The sequence below is a fragment of the Aquarana catesbeiana genome, linkage group LG02, assembly GCF_042186555.1.
Source record: "Aquarana catesbeiana isolate 2022-GZ linkage group LG02, ASM4218655v1, whole genome shotgun sequence".
Classification (NCBI taxonomy): Eukaryota; Metazoa; Chordata; class Amphibia; order Anura; family Ranidae; genus Aquarana; species Aquarana catesbeiana.
The window spans coordinates 69,803,020-69,830,434 of NC_133325.1; the positions used below are offsets into that span (position 1 = coordinate 69,803,020).

The window sequence follows — 27,415 nt, forward strand, 5'->3', positions numbered from 1 at the left end:
GAGGGGGTACGTATCAGCGCACGGAGGAGCCCGCACACATCGGGCAACTGTAACATTTTTATAAATTAACTTAGTAGCTCAGGATCCCCTACTGCCTCTCATATTCTATGAAACTAACTTCTTGAGGGCCACCCCAGGGGGGGACCCCGGGGAAGTCCCTTGCCTGATGACCGCAGTGAGGGTCTATTGCTTAGCTGTAGACAGGTCAAGTATAACCAATTATCAACAAGAGGAGGGGGGGGGGGAGGGAAAGGGAAGTAGGTGGCGACAGGCGTAGCCATTATGTATAAACCTAACACATTACTATAGTGCAAAGTAGAATTGTATAACATCTGTCAGTGCAATCAATAGTGCAAAAACAATATATCTATTTAAAGTCCCAACATAACTAGGAACCGGGACGACATCACTGGTTGGAGACCTGTGGAGAAAAAGTGGTTAATCAAGAAGTGGAGGGGAGGGATTCAGCCAGCAGTCGATTTGGAAGCTTCAGCTTTTGAACGTTTATTGTTCTTGGATTCTTTCTGCCAGCCTGTATTGGTCTGAAATCCAGGGGTTGCTGCATGAAGTGGCCAGTCTGGTAACGGGATCTGAGGTAGCTCAAATGTTCCTAGGAACTTTGGTAAATCCCCCAGTGTGCGAAATGTTGCTGATTTTCCTTCATGAGATGCAGACAAGTTAAACGGGAAACCCCAGCGATATTTGATGTGTTTTGCCTGAAGAGCTCCAGTAAGGGACTTCAGAGCTCGACGCATGTCCAGGGTCAGCTTAGATATATCTGGAAGCAAGGTTACTTGAGTGCCATTGAAGAAGATGGATTCTTGGGTACGTGCAGCTTGCATAATGGCGTCTTTGACCGCGTAGAAATGTACTCTACAGATAACGTCTCTGGGGTGTTCCAGATTGGGGTTTCTAGGGCCCAGAGCTCTGTGCACCCGATCCAGTTCCAGGGGGGCATCCTTGTCTTTTTGCAGCATCTCATTGAAAATGGCTATAATCACAGGGGCCAGGTCTTTGGTTTCCACGGATTCAGGAAGGCCGCGGATGCGTATATTGTTACGTCTGGCTCTATTTTCTTGGTCATCCTGATGATATATTAATTGTTGTATTTGCAGGGTGTGCTCATGCAGAATGGATTCATGGGTTTGCAAAGTGGAAACAGTCTCTTCTACACTGTGCTCAACTTCTTCCAGCCTGTTAGTGACATCTCTGCGCAGCTCTGCTATTTCCTGCTTATATGAGCGTTCCATTCTCTGTACACAGGCTTCAAAATCATGTTTGTTTGGGAGGGCCTTGATGTAGGCCTCCATATCCCAGCTAGTTAATGATCTGTGGGAATCTGGGGAGTGACAAGCCGATCGGACTGACTCATTCTCTGAGTCTGCAGGGGATCTGGCACGCTGTCTGTTTCTGGTGTGAGGTGTGGAGCGCTGTGAAGCAGCTCCCTGTGAGCCTGCATGTGAGCCTGAGGAGCGGGTCGGCGCCATCTTGGATGAGGGGGGGGTGCGGTGTTTAGACCCCAGTCGGGTGAAAAATCTGTCTATATCCCCCTCTTTTTGTGGATCAGGGGTGTGCTGGGTGTCTCCCCCACCTCTCCTCCCCATTATCAACCTGTCGGCTTGAGTTGTGAAGCGGTACGAGCCTCGGAACGTCCGGTGTGTGCGGGAGCTCCAGCCGGACACGTCTGCTCACTCCATGCACTAGGCCACGCCCCCTTCTCCTTTTGTTTAAACCGCTTAAGCAAAGGGTCTAAATTTCTCTCCACATATGCTTTTACTTGTGATGTAACTTGTACACCCAAATATTTAAATGTAGAAACTACCGCTATTCGAGAGGCAGAAATTGGCAAGTTAGTCATCAGAGGGTCCATTGGTAAAAGAACTGATTTATCCCAGTTTAAATGTTTTTTTTTTTTTTTTTTAAATATTCAAAAATACAAGACTGGACAAACATCAGAGTCCAAAACTGTTTTGTATACAGAAGGGGATGACCAATATTAGGCATCACTACAATACACACAAAACCGAGTGCAGCGCGAAGTTGAAAAATTGGGAAGGAGGAGGAGAAAGATAGGTTTGAAAGCGGGAGGGGGCGGCAGCTGGCAAACAGTTCAGGAAAGGAAAGGATGGATTTCGCGGAAGGCTAGAGAGAAGGGAGGCTTTTATCGTGGTGTCAGTAAGGTGAGTGCCTTTAGGCCTCAAATCTAAGTTCAAAAAGGAAAAAAAGTTGAACAAAAGTGAACTTATCTTTTAAACATCAAACCCAATTGAATGGCACTAAAGAGGACCTATCCTTCCTCCACCATGATATACAAAGAGTCAGAGAAAGAATCAGTGCATTGGAGAGCAGGGTAGGTGTGCTGGAAGATACAATGGCACCTGTATGGAGGGACAACATACTCCAACCGGGCTGTTGGAGCTACCAAGTTGGATGACTTGGAGAATCGTCTTAAATGGACCAATGTGCTGTGTGCTTTTTGTGGGAATAACCGAGAAAGCAAAGGGGAATAACCCCATACAATAAATACATAGAAAGCTAGCTGTCTAACACCTTTGTAAAAGACACTATGTAACCAATATTTTAGTTTACAGGAATCTCTTTCTGTGTAAACAAGCTAAAATAGATATGCACAGTAAATATATATTTTTTTACATGCACTGATAATGTACCTTGTGTAAATGTGAATGTGTATGTGCCTTCAGCGTATACTCCTGATGTACTTAATTGCTTTATTTATTCTGGGTGGGCAAACACGAATTGCCTACACTATTATTGGGTGACTTTAACAGGGCCATGTTTCCTTTGGTGGATAGGTTTTCTACTTGCACTACCCCAGGACCCTTGCATGACTCCATTTTAGATAAATTGTCAATGGAATTGGGCATCATAGATCTCTGGTGGCTTTGTCATCCTACTAAAGCTCAATTCTCATACTTCTCTAAAACCTACATGACCTTTTCCAGAATTGATCTGACCTTGAGAAATAAGTTTTTGGCCTCCACATTATCTGACTGTATGTTGCTGCCTACAAGTCTTCCCAGCTACTCCCCTTTACTGATCCGGACTGTCTTGGGTAATCAATTGAATCCAGGAGGTTGAAAATGTAACCCTTTCTGACTTACTCTTTTCCCTGAAACAGATCCTTTACTGCCCAGGCTGGAAGAGTTTATTTTGATAAATCGGGATTCTGCTGCAATTGTATGGGACTCTTTTAATTATGCCTTAGTAAGAGATCTCCTCATTAACCACTTCAATACCAGGCACTTTGCCCCTTCCTGCCTAGGACAATTTTCAGCTTTCAGCGCTGTCACACTTTGAATGACAATTGCGCAACACTGTACCCAAACTAAATTTTTATCATTTTCTTCCCACAAATAGAGCTTTCTTTTGGTGGTATTTTATCACCACTGGGGTTTTTATTTTTTGCTAAACAAACTAAAAAAGACCAACATTTTTGAAGAAAAAATAGTTTTCTTCGTTAATGTTATAAAATTTTGTTTTCTCCTTCACTGACGGCACTGATGAGGCTGCACTAATGGGCACTGATGAGGTGGCACTGATGAGTGGGCACTGATAGGTGACACTGATAGGTTACACCGATGGGCACTGATAGGTGACACTGATGGGCACTGATAGGCGGCATTGATGGGCACTGGATAGGCAGCACTGTTGAGCAGCTACTGACAGGCATTACTGATTGGCATCTGAAGAGGACTGACAGGCATTACTGATGGGGCACTGTTATGGGCACTGATTGGCATTTTGATGGCCACTGACAAGTGTTCTTGATGGGACACAGACTGGCAGCTGATGGGGTCTGTGCTGATAATCAATGTGCCAACAAAACCACAGCCCAACCGTCATTCTGCTAAACGCTGGGCAGGAAGTGGTTAAAGAAATATCCAGTGTTAAAACTCTTGTCAGTCTCCCAAACAGAACAGTAATATGTCTTTAATCTTAGTCCCCTGGGGGTGCCCAACTTGCAGCTCAGGGGCCACATGCAACCCTTTGCAACCTGTGTGGCCCTTGGGGCCCCTGCACACAGTAGTTTGTTTTGCATTACCTAGGTACGTTTGCTCAGGCCAGTGGAGGTAAAACTTTCTTTAAACTGGATTCTAGTAAATGGCTTATTTTATATCTTTCCCACTATCCTACTTTGTTTTGTGCTAGTCATCCTTTCTCCCTTTTTTTGCCCTCTGATATTTTAATATTGACCTTGCTGAGAGAAAAATAAAATTTTGCACCAATATTTAAGGGGGCTGAAGGGAGCAAATGTGCCAGCTTTGATTTTTAAAAGGGATGTAATGGCAGTGATCTCTAGTCTATGTAATGCATCTCAAGGAAAATTCAAAGTATCTGTCAGTTTATCCTGAATCTCCTGTAATGTAGTTAATCTGTTGGTAAAAGCAGGCATTGGAGCTGAAATTGGGAGATCAGGAGTAAAAACAAACTTATACCTAGTATTTAAGAAACAAGGGCTTTGGGAAGTGGAGCTATGTTTAGAATTGTTATAAGCAAACTCCGCCATATAAAGATGGCCCCCAGTCATTCTGAAGATAACATCGAATGTACTGCTCTAAAGTTTGATTTGTCCTCTAGGTCTGACCATTTAGAAGATAAAAAGCAGAAGAGATTACCTGTTACACCTAAAACTGAGCAAAGGCTTTTCAAAATTTCTAAGTAAACTGTACACCTCTGTCAGACACCACATCATCAGGATTTCCATGTAGTTTATAGACTTCTCAAACTATCAACTCTGCAGTTTGTTACCCTCTTAACAGGCATTAAATGAGCCATCTTAGTGAGACGTCTACCAAGATTGTGGTCATCTCTTTCGAGGGAGGAAGAATGACCACAAAGCCCATTGAAATTGACCCCTATAGTTTTGATTTAACAGGGAGTGGCTAGAGCAACCCCAAAAGAAGAAGAACGGGGTGTCTTACTGCCTGCACAGGTCAGATCAGAGGTTGCAGAGTTTTTTTTACCTCTTTCTTGTAACCAGGCCACTGAAAGGAACATGATAAAAGTTCTTCCATTTTAGAAGCCCCAAAATGGCCAACAAGTTTAGAGTCGTGAGGGCTTCTACCCGAACCGGTTCAGGTACATAGAGGCGCAATGTGCTTGAGTCCAAAAGCTGTTCTTGTAATTGAGGTACAAAGGAAATGGGCCAGTCTCATCTCTTTGATGAGCCTCAAGAATGTCTTGGAAGTTGTGGCCCCTAGGAATTTCCTCTGAGACAGGATTGTACATTCAGACAACATCCTTGACCATTGCTTGACCCAGGTCAATACAAGATGATAAAAATGAACCTGGAAATGAATTGAGGCCAACATGGCTGTCTAGAAGACAATCTTATGACAGAATGAATAAATCTCAAATTTTTCAGTGAATTCCAGGGAGCTGTCCAGCATCTTAGGTGGCTCAGCAAGAAGAGATACTGCCAGACACAGTAGAGGTTGCAGGTTTAGATCCAGTTCCTGACACAGGCAACGCCACTATGGTGTCATGCTTTTCTCATCAGGCAGACACCAGAAGTTGGGCTGCTTAGGAGGAAGTGGATGCCATCTTGTCTTGTGGGTGTAACTTCATGTTCCCGGCCTGTCTGTCGTCCATATTCCCGGTGTAGAAAAACTGGCAGTCGGATTTTCTCAGCTGTCAACTGAGTTTGGGTGAGTGGGCTCTTCACTCAAGGAATATTGCCAAAGGTGGGGAACCCTGATTTGGATCTTCTGGCATCCAGGTTCAATGCAAAGATAGACAGATTCATATCCAGGACCAGGAACCCCTGAATGTTTACTGTGGATGCTCTGGTGATGCCGTGGGATCAGTTCTGCCTAATTTATGCATTTTCAGGTAGAAGGTATTTTGGTGATTCTGATCACCCCAACCTGGCCATGGAGAATGTGGTGTGTCAACATTGTAACTTTGTCTGTGGACCCTACTGGTCCGACCCGATCTCTTGTCCCAAGCTCCAAACTTCCAACTATTTTTTAACCCTTTCATGCATTATGCCGCGTACACACGATCGGAATTTTCGTCGGAAAAACCTTGGATTGTTTTTCCAACGGAATTCCGCTCAAGCTTGGCTTGCATAAACACGGTCACACAAAAGTTCTCTGAACTTTCGACCGTCAAGAAGGCGGTGACGTACAACACGTACGACGGCACTAGAAAAGGGAAGTTCCTTATGAAGCGTGCCACCCTTTGGGCTCCTTCTGCTAATCCAAACCGAACGCTTTCGTCTCATACTTGATTCTGAGCATGCGTGTTTTTTTGCTCGTCGGAATTGCATACAGACGAACGGAATTTCCAATAGGAACTTTTTCCAACGGAAAAATAGAGAACCTGAATTCCGCCAGCAAAAGTCCAATGGAACATACACGTGGTCGGAATTTCCGACCAAAAGCTCACATCGGACTTTTGCTGGCGGAATTTCCGATCGTGTGTACGCGGCATAAGCCTATTTCTGACAATTTTTTTCTACAAGTTAAAATTTGTGCTTTTTGCTTGAAAATTACTTAGAACCCCCAAACATTATATATATATTTTTAGCAGAGACCCTAGAAAATAAAATGGCGATCGTTGCAATATTTTATGTCACACAGTATTTGCGCAGCGGTCTTTTAAACACAATTTTTTTTGGGAAAAAAAACACTTTCATGAATTAAAAAAAACCAAACAGTAAAGGTAGCCCAATTTTGTGTATAATGTGAAAGAGGATGTTGCGCCGAGTAAATAGATACCCAACATGTCATGCTTTGAAATTGCGCACACTCATGGAATGGCGACAAACTATGGTACCTAAAAGTCTCCATAGGCAACGCTTTAAAAAAATTTAACGGTTACCAGGTTAGCGTTACAGAGGAGGTCTTTTGCTAGAATTATTGCTCTCGCTCTGACATTCGCAGGGATACCTCCACATATGTAGGGCCGAAACAACTAATCGATTAATCGACAACTAATCGATTATGAAATTAATCGATTACTATTTTCATAATCGATTAATCGGCCAGTAACATAATGGGGTTAAAAAAAGCTAAAATTAGCCCTTTATAGTACAAAAAGAGCAAATAATCTCTACTGTAAACATTACTTTCACTGTTGCACAGTAAAAAAACGAAGGGCTAATTTTTTTTTTTAACTCCATTATGTTACTAAATGTCTTAGGCCTGGTTCCCACCCATGTGATTTTTTGGTGCTTTTTGCAGAAATGCACTACAGTTCACTTAACGTTCACATCTATGCATTTTTTCAGCTGCTGTGTATTTGGAAAGGGTCAAGGACCTTTTTCAATGCAAAACAGTGCTTTTTTGGTTCAATATACTTCAATGGAGAAGCTGCAGAAAAGCATGTAATATTACAGTTCTGTTTGAAAATCTGCAAAACAGTCTAGAACTTTTTTTTTTTTTTTTTTTTAAATAAAAAAATTTGATCTGAGTCTGTTGATATTTACAAGATTCAACCTCTAATAGTATATAGAGTATATCTCCTCTAATAGTATATACAGTATATCTCTTCTGTCTGTTATTCTCAGAGTGGATTAAAGATTTTACTCCCTAACCATATAGTTGGTTATTTTATATTTACCCCTGCGTATAGAGATATTTAGGAATAAATGTCCTTTTTTTTAAAACTTTACATATTAACTAAATTATACACCACACTTTTTTGTAAGGTTATTAACCGATTAATCGATTAATCGAAACAATAATCGGCCAACTAATCGATTATGAAAATAATCGTTAGTTGCAGCCCTGCACATATGTGATTTGAACACCGTTTATATATGCTGGCGCGACTTGCGCATGCGTTTTCTTTGCTACGTGGGGACGGGGGGGCACTTTAAAAAATATGTTTTTCTTATTTATTTACATTGTCCCTTAAAAAAAACATGATGATCACTTTTATTGCTGTCACAAGTGACAGTAATAGGTGGTGACAGGTACTCTTTATGGAGGGATCGACTCCCTGATCCCTCCTTTGCACTTAAAACTATTCAGATCGCCAAAAACGGCAATTCTGATTACTGTAATTTTTTAAAAATCTGCGCCATTGGCAGCAGAGTAAACCGGAAGTGACGTCGCTTCCGTGTTTTTACATAGGAGACTAGATCAAAACCGTTTCCGGATTTGTTCCAGTCCCAGCCTAGCCGGTGGAAGTACCGGATCCTGGATCGGGTCTCTCGGTGGGACGGGAGGCCTGGGAAGAGCGGCGGGAGGGGGGGATGTCCCCTCCCACTCCTTTAGGATAACAGCCGAACGGCTTTTAGCCACATCAGTTGTTATCACTAAAAAGCCAATGGCCTGCTCTAAAAAACGGTACCGGGATGATGCCTGCAGCTAAAATATTAGTGCAAAACACCCTATACAAAACTATTCCATAAGGTGGGCAAAAAAACTCAAAAATAGTATCCATGTGAATACAATGTGTAAAAAACAAAAACTGTCCAGTGAGACCAAACAAATATTTAAAAAATATAAATACCCCCTAGGGGTTAAATACGCTGCAAACCAGTGTAAGTGATATATGCAAAAATGTTGTCACTCTCTATGGATGCTATAGAGATATACAGCCTAAATATGTAGCAAAAACCCTAAACACAGCAGTGTTTAAGATGAAATGCGTACACTCCTGGTCCTGATTATGCCATTGTCTCCTGTCTCCAGTGTTCTACATTATTTTAAATTAAACTTCTCTCAAGCGGTTTAAAATTTTTCCGGTGATAATCGGAGTGGCGACTCTTTACCAGGTGTTTAACACCACCGCCTGTATAGACCCATTTGGTATAAGCTAATTGGGTCCAAGTGTAAGCCCCCTCTTGTCTTATTGGTGGTAGACCCTTCCACTGTAGTGACTCTTTATCTTCGGGACTTATTCATCATTTCTCTGATTATCATTTTTTGATCATCCATTTCACACGCCTAATTGGACCGGTTCACTTTATTATCTTTTACATTTGGACTGCACTTTCGGCCCACACATGTTGTGAGCATGTGCGATACTCACTTGTTCATGATTATAGCTATTCACAACTTTTAAGTATTACCATTCACACGAATGTCACTATTTTTCATGTTTTATGTGTGTTATTACACTGATTTTCAATATTTGTGAGCACTTCATAGTCACATTATATTGTATTTATTTGAATAAGATTTACGCTGCACTGCTTGATAAAGTGCACATTTCCTTTATAACACCACGTGAGTCCTTCCCCAGTAAGGATGGCAGCTCACCTCAAAGATTTGACCTAATAAATATAGGTGTAATGCCAATGCCTTGTAGAGTTGGGACCAACTCCTATCCTGATATTCCCCCACCGGTTACTTCACTAGGATGAGGCTTGGAAGGTCAGCTGGTGTATATAAATCCATTGTTTAAAGGTTAGGTACATGTGCTCTAAGGAACAAGAAAGGAACCATCGTGCAAAACAACCATAAAAGCTTGAAAAAGATTTATTAAAAGCTTCTTAAAATACACTCGCGTTTAATGGTGCACAAAGATAAAAGCATGTGCAGGTGGACTCTGGTCCTTTAAGGAACAGCATACACTTCCTGGATCATATATGATGTCCTTGGCTCTGCCCCAACATGTTTCATCATGTGACTTTATCAAGGACCCTTCCATGATCCAAGAAGTGTATATTCAGCGATATTTTATGCTCCTTAAGGGGCTAGAGTCCACGTGCACATGCTTTTATCTGTGTGCACCATTTTGTGCACACTTAAACGTGAGTCTATTTTAAGAAGCTTCCCTGGGATTCCCTGGACGAACTCTTGATGACGAAACGCATCAGGACATGACGTGTCACGCCCAACCAGAAGTAACGATCCCTGTGCAGGGAGCTGGTGGTTGGGTGAGATGCAATTTGGTTGTTTACCTGGCTACTAGGTGCTGCTCATTAATAGTGAGGGGGTGATTGCATCTCAAGGCTTTTGTACATTTCATAACATGTGAGTTTGATGAGAGATGTGTGCAGTTTTAATAAAGGTGGTTTTACATATTATACTATCGGAACTCTCCTTTGTCTTTTCCTTTATGGATTCTCATTGTGGGTTGGTGGAATACATCCTGGAGATTTCCGTGGTTGGAAATAATTAACCATATGATTATAAGCGCAAGTTGCCAAGCATGAGAATGCGAGGCAAATTGATCTGGTGAGTGCAAATCTGTTGGGAAAGAGGAGACCAGAGGTGTGGTGTGAGGACTGCATGTAATTAGTGAAGAGTTTCACAACAACACAAATGTTTTATGGAAGTTTAATTGGACTCTTGTATGTACTTTATTTATGACACCTACCGTATTTCTTGTGCCACTTCACATTATATCACAGGGTGATCTTGTGTTTTATGTTCAACTTAATTTTAGATGTCTTTTACATGTTTTGTCATGTTATTTGCATTGTTGGTGTAATAATTGCTTCACATATAATACATTTTTTAACGATATAGTTTGACGGCGCCGCTATTTAACTATTTACTACTGGTGAGTTTATTGTGATATTGAATATATTTAAAGCGGCAGCATTAAGGAATTTGGGTTTGCTTATTTTATGATATTTATTTTACTGTAAAACAGAGGTAGAATTGTAGTTTAATAGGTAAGGGGTCACAATTCTTCTGAGATTATGTTATATCTGTTCGATAAGTGCAAAACAAACCCGTTGATCATGTCAAAAATCTTGTGTGGTGATTTCTGTGTCCACTGTCTCTTTTGCACTCTTATTAGTTTTGTTTTTATTTAGTTTTTTTATTTTATTTTTTTTTGCAGACCAACACAATGCTACACCTCCTAGTGGCCTTTTCACATGTGCGCCTTCCGTTCCAATCTGCAGGGGATCTGTCCATTGATCCCCCGCTGAGTCCAGCAGAGCGGGGCAGATGACAGGTCCGTGTCCACTCAGTTCAGAGCGAGCACAGACAATATTGGTGGTTGCCAGTAAATTGACTCCGCTGTCTGTTTACACCCGGCTGCCTTCAATCCAGTCCACCCAAACAAGAGGATGCAGTCCTCCATATATTTTGGGGGGGGGCAGATTGGACCTGTTGGTAGGCAGGTGCAAACAGACAAAAGTCTGTTTACACCCGCTGAACCATAGGAGTGCATGGACCTTCCAACCAGATCCACCTGAAAAGATGGCAGACATCTCCCATGTGAAAGGACCCTTAAACACCGTATAGTAAGTGAATGTTGTCAGCCTAGGACAGAAAGTGTGTTAGTGGAAGGATCACCAGGTGAACAAAAAAAGGAAGTGTAGGCATTATTTCAAAGGACTGGTAAATTGAAGTATATTACATTTTTGTTTTACATACTTTTATCTGTGTTCTTCGAGCTGTTATTTTGTATTCTTATAACTTTTAGCTTTATTTTGTCTTGTAGAGTAAAAGTAGATGAAAGCACGGCTGCCTTTACGCGTGCTCTGCAGCAACTTGTGCATCGAGATCTTCAAATGGTATGTGTTATATTATGGAGATATTCAAGCTAATGGTCAGCACTAAGGATGAGCTCCGGCGTGTTCGCATGCTGCACGTGCCGATCCCGCCAGGAAGTCGGCACGGCGCAGCGCTAATCACAGGCAGTGAGACATTTCCCGATGTGTGGCTGCAGAGCTCGGGAAATGTCTCACTGCCTGTGATTAGCGCTGCGCCGTGCCGACTTCCTGGCGGGATCGGCACGTGCAGCATGCGAACACGCCGGAGCTCATCCTTAGTCAGCACTTCCCAAAATTGACATTGGTTTATGGGCAGATTCTTTTGGGCTTTTCATTGTCTGCTCATATATTTTCAGCATTCCCGCTCACGTTTGAGTTTGAGTCGGGTAACAACAACCTGGAACCAATCAGTATGGTTTCTGATCATGTGATCACTATGAAAGCCAAACATATTCCTCAAAAATAAATGTATAGTGTGCCAGCTCAGCTGTCTTTGTACCTTGCACATCCAGCAAGACTATAGCTGTTAAAATTCTATACCAACTGAAAAATATAGGTACATTAAGCCAAAAATATATAGAGAACATAACGTTGAAGTCTATGAGGGGTGAATTTTGGTCATTTTTTTTCTGGCCTTTTCAAGACCAGCTTGCAAGCCTTTCGTTAAGGCTGCTTTCACACCTGATTGTTTTCAGCTTGTCAAAAAGCTCGTAAAATGCTCATCTCTAAAGTTCCAAAACGCCCAACAAGCAAAATCCCATTCATTTAAATGGCCCCTGTTCACATCTGAGTGTTCTGTCACCTGAAGCTCAAAAAGTACACAAGCTTCTTTTTAAGCAGAATACAGGTGTTTCACTGATTTTTACATTGGTGACCTTTGGACCTTAAAACCACCTGTACAAAAACTCTGCAAAAACGTTTGAAAACGATACGCTTGGGTGTGAATGCAGCCTTAAGGGCACGAATAACTGGGCACTACCATGAGGGACATGTACTAATGCAAAATTTGTTTTTCAAAGAATATCTTTTAGCAGAGGGAGGGACTTTTAGCCTAGGTTCACACTGATGCGATGCGGGAACCAGAGCAACTACAGCGCTGGTTCCCGCATCGCTCCTCTCCCGCAGGCAGTTTACACTGCCTTCTGCGAACTGCTGCAGGTGTGATTACATTGGTAATGACACCCCCAGATTGGTCCACAGTTCGCAGTGCGAACTGTAAACTCGCACAGGAATCAGATCGCATAGCTGAGAACACCCATGCGATCCGATTTTTGCGTGGGAGGGGAAGTCCCTGCACTTTTTTTCTGCGAATCTAATGCGAGTTCAGCCATACAACTGTATGGCTGAACTCGCATCTCACAGACATTGCATGTGATCGGCCGTGCAGATGCGAATCACATGCGATGTCTGTGATCGCAGTAGTGTGAACCTGGGCTAAAAGAGATTTAAAATGGCTACATTAAAAATACACAAATCCTCTTAACCTGCTTGGGACATGCCTAAAACTTGTGAAGCTGTGCACCAGTACAATGTTCTACTTTAAAAGTGTTAAATAAAAACAATGCTCCTAAATGATAGGAGCATGCTTCAGTTTGTAAATAAAGTGGCCAGTGAATTCCAGCTCCAGGTGATTGCCTTTGCTTTGGGACATTCAGGACACATTTTTTGAAGTAGGTATTTAGCACACTTTATAGCGCTACTTTTTCAGTGCTGATTTCAGTCCTCACACGTATGCCATTTGAAGGAAGGTGTCTATTTGGTGGGGCACTTGACTATTATATAAAAGAGGTCACAGATGAGAAGGTTTTGCTTCCTTATAGAAAGGTGCCAAGAACCCCTTTCTTAGGGGCTCCTAGCTACTTTAAACGTAGAGCACCTTTATGCTTTTCCCAGGCTTCACTTTCAACAAGTTCCATCCTTTTCAGCACAAAGTTTGGCCCCCCCAAAAAACACCAAGCTTTCCCCAAAGCGCTCTTCACAATATAGATTTGCCCTCACTTTTAATAGTGAGGGGGAAGTCTTTTTCAGTTTGCATCTCTCTGGGTCACAGACATCCCAGACCTGTGGGTTCTACCAGTGGTTTCAAAAAGATGCAAGATAAAGTTCAAAACTCTACCGTCTCACCACTTTTTTTCTTTCAAATCATCCAGAAACTGTTTAACAGAAGTCTGATTTGCAGAAGGCCCTGTACCTCCTCTTGTCAAATAGAGTCGATGTGCCAGTACCATCACAAGGCAGGATCAAGGGATTCTATAAAACTTGATCACAGTGCCAAAGCCCAGTGGAGGTATCCATCCTGGACTTAAAATCCCTCAACACATTCCTTCACAAAGTTTCAAATGGAATAAACTAGAGGAACACATGGCATCTGTAGTTATCTAAGATGCATATCTACATGTTCCCATTTACCCACCTCATCAGTGGTTTCTACTCTTTGCAGTGGCTTATGACCACTTCAATTTTTTTTCGCATTAATTTTTGCCTGTCCTCTACTCAAAGGGTGTCCACAAAGATCTTGGCATCCTTTCTTGCCTTTCTCACAACTCAATGTATCCAGATAACAGGCTGTCTAGATGACCTTCCCCTGAAGGATTATTCTCCCTTACAAGTCTCAGCAAATGTCCAGAAGACAGTTTAGCTCCTTCAGGTATTTGGCGGGGGTAATCAACTTCAAAATTTCTGCTCTCCAGCCTTTCATGCACCTAGAGTATCGAGGTCTGGTTGTCGATATTTCCAAGGCAAAGGTCTTTCTTCCAGAAAAGAAAGCTCTTTCTCTAAGGCCCCATACACACTATTAGATTTTCTGCAGATTTTTGTCTTCCGATTTACCAAAACCATATAACCTTAAGAGTTTAAATTTGTATGCAATCAGGCAGGCCCTTGCACTACATGGTTTTGGTAAATTTGAAGACAAAAATCTGCAGAAAATCTAACAGTGTGTATGGAGTCTAAGAATTCATGCTCCACAGCTGAGATCTAAAAGAAATTCCACATTAGAGATTGTCCATGAGAGTTCTGGGTTTCATATTTGCCTCCTTCAAGGCAGTACCTTTCACCCGGTTCCATTCAAGAACTCTCCAGCCAAACATTCACATTTTAACTCTCTTTAACAGTGCAAAAATCCTTTTTTCCCTACAATTGGAAAGTTGTTACAACAGATGCAAATCTGTTAGGTTGGAGAGGAGTATTCCAATCCTAAACAGTTCAACTGAGTTGTCAGGCCTTCCCTCCAGAACTTGAGCCCTCTTCTGAAGGGACACTCAATTCGGTCTGACAATGCCACTACAGTAGCCTATTTCAACCACCAAGGGGACACAAGGAGTCTGACTACCTTGAAGGAAGCAAACCATATCCTCTAGTGTACAGAAAAATGCTGTCCAATGATTTCTGCAGTCCACATCCCAGGTGTGGGCAACTGGCGGGTTGATTATCTCTGCCGCCAGCGCTTGGGTCCAGGGGGAATAGTCTCTTCATCTAAATATGTTCAATCTGATGTCAAAAATGGGGGACTCCGGATATAGATATTCTAGCCTCCAAATACAACACCAAACTACCTCTGTTTATATCCGGAAACCAGAGATCTTCTAGCTCTGGCCTTGGATGCCCTAGTTATCCCCTAGTTTCAGTTCAGGCTATTGTGCTTTTTCTCCACTGAGCATTCTGTCTCTTCTGCGCTACAAAATGCAACAAGAGAGGTAGACAGTGGTTCTTCTGGCACCAAACTGACCCAGAAGAACTTGGTCCTCAAACAAATTCAGACCTCTTGCAAATATTCCCTGGCCTCTTCCAAACAGGTCAGATATGCTATCTCAAGGCCCTTTATTCCACCCAGCTTCACATTCTCAGTTTTTACCAGCACGACTTTTGAAACCCAGGTCCTAATGGATAAAGGGGTTTCTGAGTCTGTGATTCCTACCTTGCTAAAAGCAGGAAAAGCTTCTTCCAGGTAGGTTTATCTTTTTTTCACCTGATGTGAGCACAGTCATTTTAATCCCTCTCATTGTGGCCTTCATACAGACAGGTCTTAACCAGAATCTAGCACCCTAAAGGGGCAAGTTTCAGACTTGGCGATCTTTTTCCAAAGGCCTTTGGCTTCTCATTTCCTTATAAAAAGCTTTATTCAAGGTGTTTCTCACCAGGCCTTCTTTTGCAGAACCTTGTGCTTCCCTGGGACCTTAACTTGGCTCTCTTTGCCCTGCAGAAATCACCCTTTAAACCCATCAAGAATATTGCCTTAGAGATTCTTGCCAGCAAATTAGCCTTTCTGGTGCCCATTACATTTGTCAGACGTGTCTCTGAACTAGCGGCTCTTTCCTGTGAAGAGCCCTTCTTCACAATTCAAAATAACAAGATTATATTGCTCCATAGATCAATGGTGAGCAGCTGCAGCCCTCCAGTTACAAGCATGACCCCCACAACCGCAGCCTGTGGTTGTGGGGAAGAGGCCCTTGTCCCCATCAACATAAGGACAAGGTGCTATGTGGTGGGGGCTATTCTTTTACCTTCTGAGAATACCAAAGACCTACTCTCTGAAAAGCCTACTTTGCCTTTCAAAACCTGACATTGCGGCCACCTTGCCCTCGTTCCCACACCTTTTTTTACTTGTTCTCCCCACACTAAAACATCTATCCTTTACGCCCTTCCCTTTTTTTTCAAACACCAATACCTATCCCCTAACGAATAAAAAATTAGGATGTAGCCAAACCAGAGCCATGTAAATCAAGACTCCAGCTGTCGAGCTTGGCAACGTCACGTAACCCAACTCCTCACACTGAGTTTCGTTGTAACCAGGTGTTATCAGGGGTGTGGCCACGTATACAAGAGTTGCCATATATATATATATATATATATATATATATATATATATATATATATATATATATATATGGCAACTCTTGTATACGTGGCCACGCACCTGATGTCAGCCTGCCATCACACTGGATGGAAACATTGGTTGTTTTTATTGGATTGAAATTCGCTTTTTACTGCGTTGTTTGTGAGTATTCTGGCCTTTGCTGTACTCTTAATAAATGTACTTGTCAGTAATACTGCTCAATTAAGTTTTTTTATACTTATTTACATGATGTCTTGATGTGATGAGAGTCTGTCTAAGGAGGATCCTATTGGTGTTCATGCAATCTATGTCCCCATGTGTATGGTGAAATCTAAGTGAAGGATTTTCAAGTGTGTTTGACTGCTTTTGATTAAGTATTCCACTCATTGGAGTAAGAGTCGGGGTGAACCTTTCCTTCTTGTTGACGGATTCTTCCCAGCACTTTCCTTTGTGTGGACCTATACCTATTGGACTGTTTTTATTGCTATGTCATGTTTTCTCAACATTAGGACTTTTTATTAATTCTTAGCACTGCACTTTGTGATTTATGTTATTTTATCTTCTTGCCAGGAGATTTATGTCAGCAGCTGTGTTGCTATTATTAATATCAGCGCAGATATTTTTGGTTTTTATTTCTTAAATGCACATAAAGGCTTGTGAAAACTGCAGCTTTTACTGCACTTTTTTAAAATATGCTTTTCTCCTGTACGGAGAAAAGGCTTCCAAAGGAGCCCAGCGTGCATGAACAGTTTAGTGGCACCACATACATAAAATGAAAATTATACATTTCCTGTGAGATAAGATTATCTTCATACTGTAGAATACATATCAAGGTAGGTTTCCAGAATAGCAACTGGCAGATTTGGGACATGTCATTTTTGCATGCTACACAGACTACAGCTTTGCCATTTTCAGGCGTCTGTTAGACATGACTAGCAAATGAGTGATTTATGGTCAGTGTGTGAAACTCTAGCCAACAATTCTGGAACCCCTGTCAGTTTTTTTATTGCTGTGTGTACCTTTGTGATTTTGCCTCACTGTCTACCCTGCTGACCACATATGATTTTATTTTATTTTTTATTTTAATGCAATACAAAGAAAAGTAATAGAATACAAGAAGTATTGGGCATCCGCATTCGGAATTTCTGCCTCGCAGGTCAACATATGGGAATAACAAAAGGAGGCCATATTGGTAGCGCAGTACTAATGGTTAAAACACAGACAATTGGTAGTACACAACAGAATTCAGAGTCAATGCCACTCGAGTCAGTCCGCAACTACCAAACCTTAACAAAAGTCTCATTACATACTAATCCATTGTCAAGAGTCATTACTTGACCTGTGTTTGCAGGCAGTAGATTTGGTATTACACAAATCTATCCACGGTTTCCACTCCTTGTCAAAGGACACTTCATGGCCAGATTTATGGGATAAAAATCATTTGTAGGAGAAATTAATCTTACTAAGGCCATGACCTCGGATAGGTTTGGGGCTTGGTTTTCCTTCCAGTGTCTTGCTAACACAGTCCTCACAGCTAAGAGTACCTGAGCTACTACAGTACAGAATGTGGAGGGGGTACCTTTAATTTATAGGTTTAAGCTTAGGTTCACATTACAACAATTTGGCATGCGATTTGACATGTCAAATCAGAGGGAATTGTCGGCAATGGCACCGTCCGAATCGGTGCGATGCCGCATTTGTGGCGTTGCACCAATTCCCAAAAGTAGTTTCTGTACTACTTTTGGCGACTTCGGGGTGCGATTTCCATGGACATCTGTGCAGCAATCAAGACTGTGCCTAATTGCCAGCATAGGAAGGGCACATTCAAATTTGGGGTGAAGTTATAGTTTAAGTTTTTACTACCATTAAAAGTTTTGTCAGGGCTTTCCCTAAAGTGAGTATTTTGAATCTTATACAACCCACTGGAGGAAAGAAAATGAATGCTCATTTTCTCATTCCCTCTTGACTGGATCCGGACAGTTTGGACAATTGAAGTTATTTTAAATATTTGGCATTTGCATTTTCATATAATTTCCATTTTATTTCCTTTTCTTCCTTTGGCCGCACTATTATAACACAGGCAAACACACGATTTGTGGGGGCACAGTTAGGCAGGTACCCCAGGCAGCACTAAGCATAGAAATGTTCTTGACTCCTGTGTGTTCCTACGGATGCCATTCATACCATACCCTTTCCCACCCAAATAGAAAGGCAATCCACAGGCTACAATACAGAAATATCAGAATAATGTCTGCCACTGCTCTGCCTCCTCACATATAATACCCTCAAGAGATGTTACTAGCATACTGTGTGGTTCCCCCTCCAAAGTGTTTTTTGCATTTAAACGCAGTATTGATTGACACAATGGTTACAGACCTAATCTTCTAAAAAAGCCTTATTAAAATTCCCGACGAGCATGTAACATACTTTCAGCACTGTTTATAGCATTTAAAGAAGCAGGGTGCTCTCTCAGCTTTGAATAATCAGTCTAATTGTGATTGTATCCATTTGATATGAATTGCCCTGGGGAGCCAGATTCTCAACTCTTTGAATTTCTAAAAGACTTATGTCAACACATACAGTGCCTTGCAAAAGTATTCACCCCCTTTGACATTTTTCATGTTTTGTTGCCTCACAACCTGGAATTAACATGTATTGTTTGAGGATTTACATCATTTAATTTACAGAACATGCCCACAACTTTGAAGATGATTTTTTTTTATTGTGAAGTAAACAACAAATAGGACAAAATAATAGGAAAAGTAAATGTGCATAACTATTCACCCCCTAAAGGCAATACGTTGTAGAGCCACCTTTTGCAGCTATCACAGCTCCAAGTTCGCTTTAAATAAGTCTCTATGAGCTTGCCACATCTTACCACTGCAATTTTTGCCCATTCCTCCTTGCAAAACTGCTCTAGCTCCTTTAAGTTGGATGGTTTGCGCTTGTGAACAGCAATCTTTAAGTCTGACCACATATTTTCTATTGGATTGAGGTCTGGGCTTTGACTAGGCCATTCCAACACATTAACATGTTTCCCCTTAAACCATTCAAGTGTTTCTTTAGCAGTGTTTGGGGTCATTGTCCTGCTGGAAGGTGAACCTCCTTCCTAGCCTCAAATCACACACACAGTGGTACACAGGTTTTGCTCAAGAATATCCCTGTATTTAGCACCATCCATCTTTCCCTCAACTCTGACCAGTTTCCCAGTCCCGACTGCTGAAAAACATCTCCACAGCATGATGCTGCCACCACCATATTTCACTGTGGGGATGGTGTTCTTTGGGTGATGTGATGTTCAAAATGAGGAGAGCAACGGCGGTGGGACTTTGCATGAAGTGCGTGCTTGCAATAAGGTAAATTTGGTGAACAATTAGGAAGATTTATTGGTTCATAACAGGTATAAACATACATATATTCATAATATAATTTACAAGCAATAAAAAGGTATTGACAATGAACATGATAATAACATATATAGATATAGGATAATATGAACACATTGGTATTCCACAGTACACCAAATTTGAGTTAGTATAGAATCATAAAACATGGGGTAGTGCCTGCATGACCGATGGCCTCACTATCCTGTAAGGTAAAAATTGCATAACAACACGTCTCATCGCCACCCCCCCCCACTATCACCAACAGCTTGTTCACTCCCACACCCTAGTCCACCTCCCTGGCTGCCCCCCCTTAATTTTTTCACCCCATACTCTCACTCCTCACACAGGTATGCCTCGTGGGTCCATGCCAACCCTGGACAATGCCTTGCGGGTTGTCCCCTTTGACCTGTCCACCTCAGCTCCTGGAGGGTGGTGTCTCCGAGTGGCTGGTGGTGCCGGGCATCCAGCTACCATCACGCGAACCATAGTACGTAAGCATGTACCCCGTGTGGGGTTCTTCTTATCACCCCACCCCTGTGTCATGTCTGCATTCAACAGATTACTCTTACACAAACTTTCTATTTTAGACACTACACGCTCTTACTCCTGATGAGTGGCACATCAGCCACGAAACGCGTAGAGCTTCCAAATGTCGTGTTCTCTCCATACTCTACTCAAACTTCTACAATTATGCAATTTTTACCTTACAGAATAGTGAGGCCATCGGTCATGCAGGCACTACCCCATGTTTTATGGTTCACGACCTTACCGGGCCTTGGTTTCATTTAAAGTCCCAAGAGATGGAAATATGTGGCCTTACCAGGCCTTAATTTCACGTAGTCCCTAAATTCTCTCCCAATTATTTATTGTGTGATGTGATATGTTGGGTTTGCGCCAGACATAGCATTTTGTTTGATGGCCAAAAAGTTCAATTTTAGTCTCATCAGACCAAAGCACCTTCCTCCATACATTTTGGGAGTCTCCCACAAGCGTGCCATTTTGTTTTTTGCTAAAAGTATTGGCTTTCTTCTGGCCACTCTGCCATAATGCCCAACTCTTAGGAGCGTACGGCTTATTGTCGTCCTATGTACAGATAATCCAGTCTCTGCTGTGGAACTCTGCAGCTCCTCCAGGGTTACCTTAGGTCTCTGTGCTGCCTCTCTGATTAATGCCCTCCTTGCCTGGTCTGTGAGTTTTGGTGTGCGGCCGTCTCTTAGCAGGTTTGCTGTTGTGCCATGTTCTTTCCATTTGGTTATGATAGATTTGATGGTTCTCCTAGGGATCATCAAAGATTTGGATATTTTTTTTATAACCTGGCCCTGACTTGTACTTCTCAACAACATTGTTCCTTGTTTGGAGAGTTCCTTGGTCTTCATGGCAGTGTTTGGCTAGTGGTGCCTCTTGCTTAGGTGTTGCAGCTTCTGGGGCCTTTCAAAATGGTGTGTATATGTAATGACAGGTCATGTGACACTTAGGTTGCACACAGGTGGACATCATTTCACTAATTATGTGACTTCTGAAGGTAACTAGTTGCACCAGAACTTTTTATGGGCTTCATAACAAAGGGGGTGAATACATACGTACATGCCAATTATCATTTTTTTATTTCTGAAAAATAGTTTTATGTATATATTTTTCTAATTTTACTTCACCAACTTAGACTATTGTGTTCTGATCCATCACATATAATTCAGATTAAAAAAAATATTGAACTAAACTGTAATGTAACAAAATGGGTAAAAAGCCAGGGGGGTGAATACTTTTGCAAGGCACTGTACTTAAATTAGAACCTAGTATTTGAAAGATGTGAATTGTCTATGATTTTTACTCCACTGGAATACAAGTCCTCAGTATGTCCTCGGTACTGCATGTAGTTGTTTCTTAGGCTTCATTGACATTTGGCGCTTTGGGATCTCTGCCTAAGATCTCAAATCACACTGTAGTTGCAAAACGCATGTTTGGGTGCCATTTATTTTCAATGGCACCTAAAACGCAGTGAGATTTCACTGCAATTATCACACAATAAATCGCACGGCAATCGCTGCAAACCGCAGCGAGCAAAGCTTATCGCCCAAAAAGGAACAAGAGCTTCTTTTGTGCAACAAGCTTCACGCATAGCGGTTTGTAATCGTGGCAAAACCGAAGTGCATTTAGGTGCCATCAAAAATGAATAACATCCAAACATGCGTTTTGCAATTGCAGTGTGATTTGAGATTTCAGGCAGAATAGCAGCAAATCTGAATGGAGCCTTAAAAATAAATTATTTCTGAGTAAATTCATTTTTATATGGCCCTTTTGTAATTGAATATCTCAACCATCTATGGTTCTTTGGACGCGGTAAAAGCAGTAACAAACCCTGAGTTTTGTGTGAGGGTCTTGCGTCTAATGGGGTCCTCTTTGAGGCAATCCCATACCCTTATTTTCATTACAGATAGTTGTTACTCATCTTTCCGGCAGCGTGATACATGCGGGTGAAGTTTCTGAATCATTCCATTTACCTATCCGGTGGGACCAGTTTTTACCTGGAACTTGGCACTATGTGCACATGAACCTGTTTCTCTTTTTTTTTCCATTGGCTCTCTCAATGAACATTGGCCTATCTGGCAGGGGAGATGACCTAGCTAACCTTTTTGGAAAAAAACAACTTGTTTTTGGAGAAAATTCATCTCCCAATGAACATTCAAAACTGAGGACAGTTTTGTTATGTCTTCACCGCTGGAAATCTTGTCTACTAGGTGCTCTGCTCTTCTCCAGTGTGCACTCTTGGGAAGCAGACTTTCTCAGTTATCACTGTTTGGACTATGGAGAATGGTCCTTAGTATGAGGTTTTTAGAACCTCTGTTGCAGGTGGGGAGGATGCCATATGTGGCCCTCCTAGCCTCCAAGTTCATTCATGAACTGCGCTCCACTGTTTTCACACCTAGGGATTCCCTAGCCTTCACAGTGGTTGTTCTGGTTACTCTACATGTTCAGTTCATCCTGACCTGCTTGGATTTGTATTTTGCCTGGTGAGAAACTGGGATTCCTTACCAGGCTGTATTCCATGGGATAAATCCTGGTTTCTCCACTCTGATCTTGATCTTGGTTGGGCCTTGAGGAGCATCAAGGGTCTATTATTGGCCTTAGTTCCTTCCAGTGACCACTTGCACCCGATTCTTTTATGGGGCCTTTGTACAGAGTGTTGCTTGCAAATGTTCTTCCAGTATGCTTCTGTAAGAGAAGTCCAGTTGAATCCAAACATGCATTGACACGCATGCACGGGCAGGCTAGCATGTGCACAAGAAGAAATGTGCAAATGCGCAAACGTGCACGTGCAAGCACTGGCACCAAACGCCCCATTTAAACTGAACAATGACATGAACACATTGCTGAGTTGTCTTTCAGCTTGTTCCTGTTTGCCTGCACCCTGATCAGTTTTCTGCCTGCCTGTGTTTGACCTCAACCCTCCTCTGGATTCCCGCCTGTATACCTGTGACCTCGGCCTGTGCTTTGACTCTGCTTCTGTCTCATGCTCGTGTACCTCGCTGCCCGACTGTGTACCAACTCCGGCCTGTTTCCTGATCCTGCTCTAGTCTCATGTTGCTGTACCTGCATTGTCCGGCTGTTGATGACCCCTTGGCTTGTGTTCCAGCTACGCACCTGCCTACTGATCCAGCATCATGGAGTCCCAGTTCCTAGTTCCTGGCTGGTAATCCAGGGCCATCGGTCTCCTGTCAAGCCTCAGCTGGTGCCACCTGCTATACCGGCCCTCATGCCACTCTGTGTCCTACACTCCCTGTCATCTCTACCAGGGGTGTTAGACAGAAGGTGCAAAAGAAGCCCCCTCTACAGCTCGATCTCCACCAGTTATGTGACAGCTTCTTAGTCTGGGACCTTGCCCTATTTGTCGGTTCTTTTGTACCTCCCTTGGGTGTAAGGTGCTCCAAGCAGTTCTCTGAGTTCTGTTGACCCCTCCTTGACCCGTTGTTACGTGGGCCTGTAAGTGGTCGTTTGCTTTGCTTACCACCCCTTTAGTTGGACTGCTTCCTATGTCCTGTACTGTACAATTAAGAAAATAGGATTTTTGACTTGCCTGTAAAATTCCTTTCTCAGAGTACAATACAGTACATGGGCCACTCCCTATTTTATGATTTACCTATTACTTGCTACAAAACTGAGGCTTGCTGAGAGTGGGAGGGGTTATATAAGTTATATCCCTGTAGCTTTTTTGTGAGTTCCAATTACCTCAAGGTAGCTGCATATAACCCTTGATTAAGACTAAGTTCCTTTGTCCTGTCCTGTACTGTACTTCAAGTAAGGGATTTTACAGGTACAAAATCCTACTTGATTTGCACAGTGCTGTCAGTCTAACACGGTACTTTTAGGGCTATGCTTGATATACATCTCTTTGCAGCTGGTAGATTTAAAGCCCAATTTCAATTTGGTCAATTAACCTTAAAAGGGATCATTCTACAGCTCTTGAAAACAAAAAAGCATCTTGGGCTTAAATACTCACCTTATTATTGACACTGTATCTTGTAGACTTACCAATCCATCAGTGCAATGCCATGCCTCTTCTTGGTTGAACAATGTCCTGTGTCATTCAAATAACATCCTCTCAGTGTCAAGCCTTTGTTCCCCACCTGCCTCTGTTCCCCACCGCTCTCTGTAGCATTTGGGATCTGCTCACTGTTGGATCCTGGGATATCGAACCTGACTGAAGACACCTGATAAAAAGGTGTGTATATTGGTGTTTTTTTTTTAAGGTTGGAGATTTTTCAAGGAGAAATGGAACCAGAGCTGGAAGCTGTGCTTTAACTTCTTGACTTCTTATTAGCAGTCACCTCATTTGCATCACCCCCAAGATTGATGTGCTGGTGGGGTGATTATCAAAATGTTAGCTTTTCAGCAGCAAAGAGAAATGGTTGTCTTGCCTATATCTAAAGAATGGTCAACATAATTTTTAGAGAGGCTGAACAGCTGGCTATGCTGTCTGCAAGGCACGCCTAGATCACAACACAGGCCAAACAAAATTACATCCTTTTATAGGTAAAACAATTCACACAAATGTACTTCACCTGTGTAAGTAGCTGTTTCTCTGAATTTCAGCTTTAAAGTGTAAGTTTACCTCTTCAGAAAAATGAAAAGGTGAACTAACACGCTACATGCTCCTCACCTTCTTAGACCCCACTGCACCTACCTCTATGGATGATTATCTTTCACTGTCTATGCAGCCACTGCAGCAATCCAAGGATTTGAAAGCCATGGTCTTCTTCTGGGACAGATCAGATCGATTCTGATTGATCATATGCTGGCACGTGACCGCTTTGACCCATTAGAATCACTCTGATCTTTCCTGCCTTCCCTAAGGAAATAATTTGAAGAAGACCACAGCGTTCGAATCCCCAGACTGCTACAGCAGTCAGTGAAAGCTAATCATCCACGGAGGTAATTGCAGCAGGGACCCAGAGCGGTGTAGCTGGAAGAGTGGGCTCCCTCCAGGCATTCTGCCCTAATTGTTCAACTGCTATATGTGCTCCAACTTGGAGACTCTCAAAATTATATTTAGGACCGCAGTATACAGAGGAGCCTTGGTGGGGCACTGCCACTTTCACATATATATTCATATGTGCAACTGAACACACTGTTTGTTTTTAATGTGAATTCTTAGACCGGGTCAATTTGGTTTTCTTGCAGGCTAGCTGGTAAGTGTGCTGGGAAATGTTTTGTTTTTTTTGTGATTTGCAAAGCCCTTCCATGTGCACCTTGCTGCAAAGGCTACTTATAGATTGGGGTGGTTGCCATTCTTGTATATGGTACTCAGTGTAAGGTGTTCACCTATTCATTGATTGTGGAAAGGTGAATGTTTTAAAAAGGTGGAGAGACCAGAAGAAAATTTACATTCAAAATATCAAAAATTTGAAAATAAAGATATGAAAAAAAAGATAACGGGGCACCATTCACAGAATGCCTTGCATTTTTCTCACTGGATGCAAGCCATTCTCTGATTGGACAAGGTGGATATTGTGATGTCACTGTCCTGCCTCTCCACCCCATCCAGTCGGAGAATGCTTTGCAATCACTCAATGCAAAAGTGTTCTCTTAAAGAGGAAGTAAACCCTTATGGGTTTACTTCCTCTTTGTTTCCCTGCAAAGGTAAAGCATAATGGGCTACTATGCATCGCATAGTAGCCCATTATGTGTCACTTATCTGACACAGGAGCCTGCGATGTCAGCGCTGTCCTCTTTGCTGCAGAGCGTTCATCCTCTTTCCGGGTATCGTGTCTCAGGCGCTGTGATTGGCCGGAGCTGCGATAACGTCACTCCCACGCATGCTCACGGGAGCCGCCACTAACGGCATATCACCGTTAGCAGCGGCATGCTCAGTGCGCCTGCACACACGACAGCGGTGCCTGTCTTTTTGCAAATATCTCCTAAACCGTGTAGGTTTAGGAGATATCTAGGCTTACCTGTAGGTCAAAGTGGTCTGTAAGGGTTTACAACCACTTTAAGGATGTGGCATGGGACCCAGAAGACAATTTCAGCTGCTACAGTGATTCTACACTTCAACAGCAGTCCCATAGGCATGGCATATTTATACTTGCATTGGTCCAAGCTGGACCAATATAACTATGCAATAAAATTAATACCTGGAGTTCAGCTTTAAATTTGCTGTGGCATTTGCTTACAAGCATGCCTTGTGTATAATGGCGCTTGCTCAGAATGCATTTCTTGTTTTTGACAGGGCCTTTTATCTGTCTGTATGCAAACAATCTCCTTTATTAAAGTTTGTTTAAGCTGGAGTAGAGCTTTAGATGTCAAACCATCTCTGCCCTTTTATTGAATCTTAATAGCAATTCCAGTGAATCTCAATTAAGCCTCATTTTCACAGTTTCTATATCATCAGTCCTGCCTCATTAAAGTTGATGAGCTCCAACACAAATTAAGGTTTATATAATGCTGTTCTAGCTAGTGATTACAGTAAGTAAGTTTATTGTACATCAAACAGCAGGGAAAGATTTAAAATGCACAGTTTAAAATTATTTTCTTTTACTTTTTCAAGTGCAGGGAATAAGAATTCGCTCTTGAAATGGATGAATAAAAACTGCCGCATCATCCGTTGCATGATATTGAGAATATAAGTCATAATTATGATACTGATAGCGAGTCTAAATTGCACGACATTCCATTTGCTAAAAATTGCTGGAGGAAAAAGCTTATTTTCTACTTTAAAAACTTTTTAAAAATTGAAAAAATGTATATAAAAGTAATTCCTTCTGCACTCAGTTGTGAAAACCAAGTTTAAGTAAAACTGAAATGTTGAACCATATGTGACAAATTTTGAAATGAAAAAAAAAAAAACTAAAAAAATAAATCCAAAAGTAAGAGATGCTGCACACTCTACAATGCCAGGATATATGGTATTAAAATAGCCATGCAAACATATGGGTGAGCTGTCCCTTTAAATAATATATCTTATATCAAATTAACGAATATTGTTGCACATAATCCAGTGAGGGGTGTACTATAAGTGCCAGCAATCCTTATTGTGATTCCCATGCTCCTTCACCAAACATAGAGATATATTCACTTACCAAATGTTTTGACCCCCAAAATTAAAGAGGTGAGCAGAGCATGAGACACAATCCACCGGTCACACCACAGCAAGGACAGCCAGCTCCTCAGCCTCTAAATCAACAAGTGTCAGATTCTGCAAGCTCAGATTAAGCCAAATCACAGCCTCAATATGAGCCCCAATGTACCCTAAAAGAAAAGGAGAAGCCA

At 42.0% G+C, this 27,415-nt stretch overlaps 1 protein-coding gene across 1 annotated transcript in view; it reads left to right on the forward strand.

Moving 5' to 3' along the window:
- PIWIL4 (piwi like RNA-mediated gene silencing 4) overlaps positions 1-27,415 on the forward strand; it is a 400,590-nt gene that overhangs the window by 263,370 nt on the left and 109,805 nt on the right. The window contains exon 12 of the mRNA XM_073612470.1: positions 11,380-11,452. Within this exon, the coding sequence (XP_073468571.1) occupies positions 11,380-11,452 (73 nt within the window). The remainder of the gene's footprint in view (positions 1-11,379; positions 11,453-27,415) is intronic.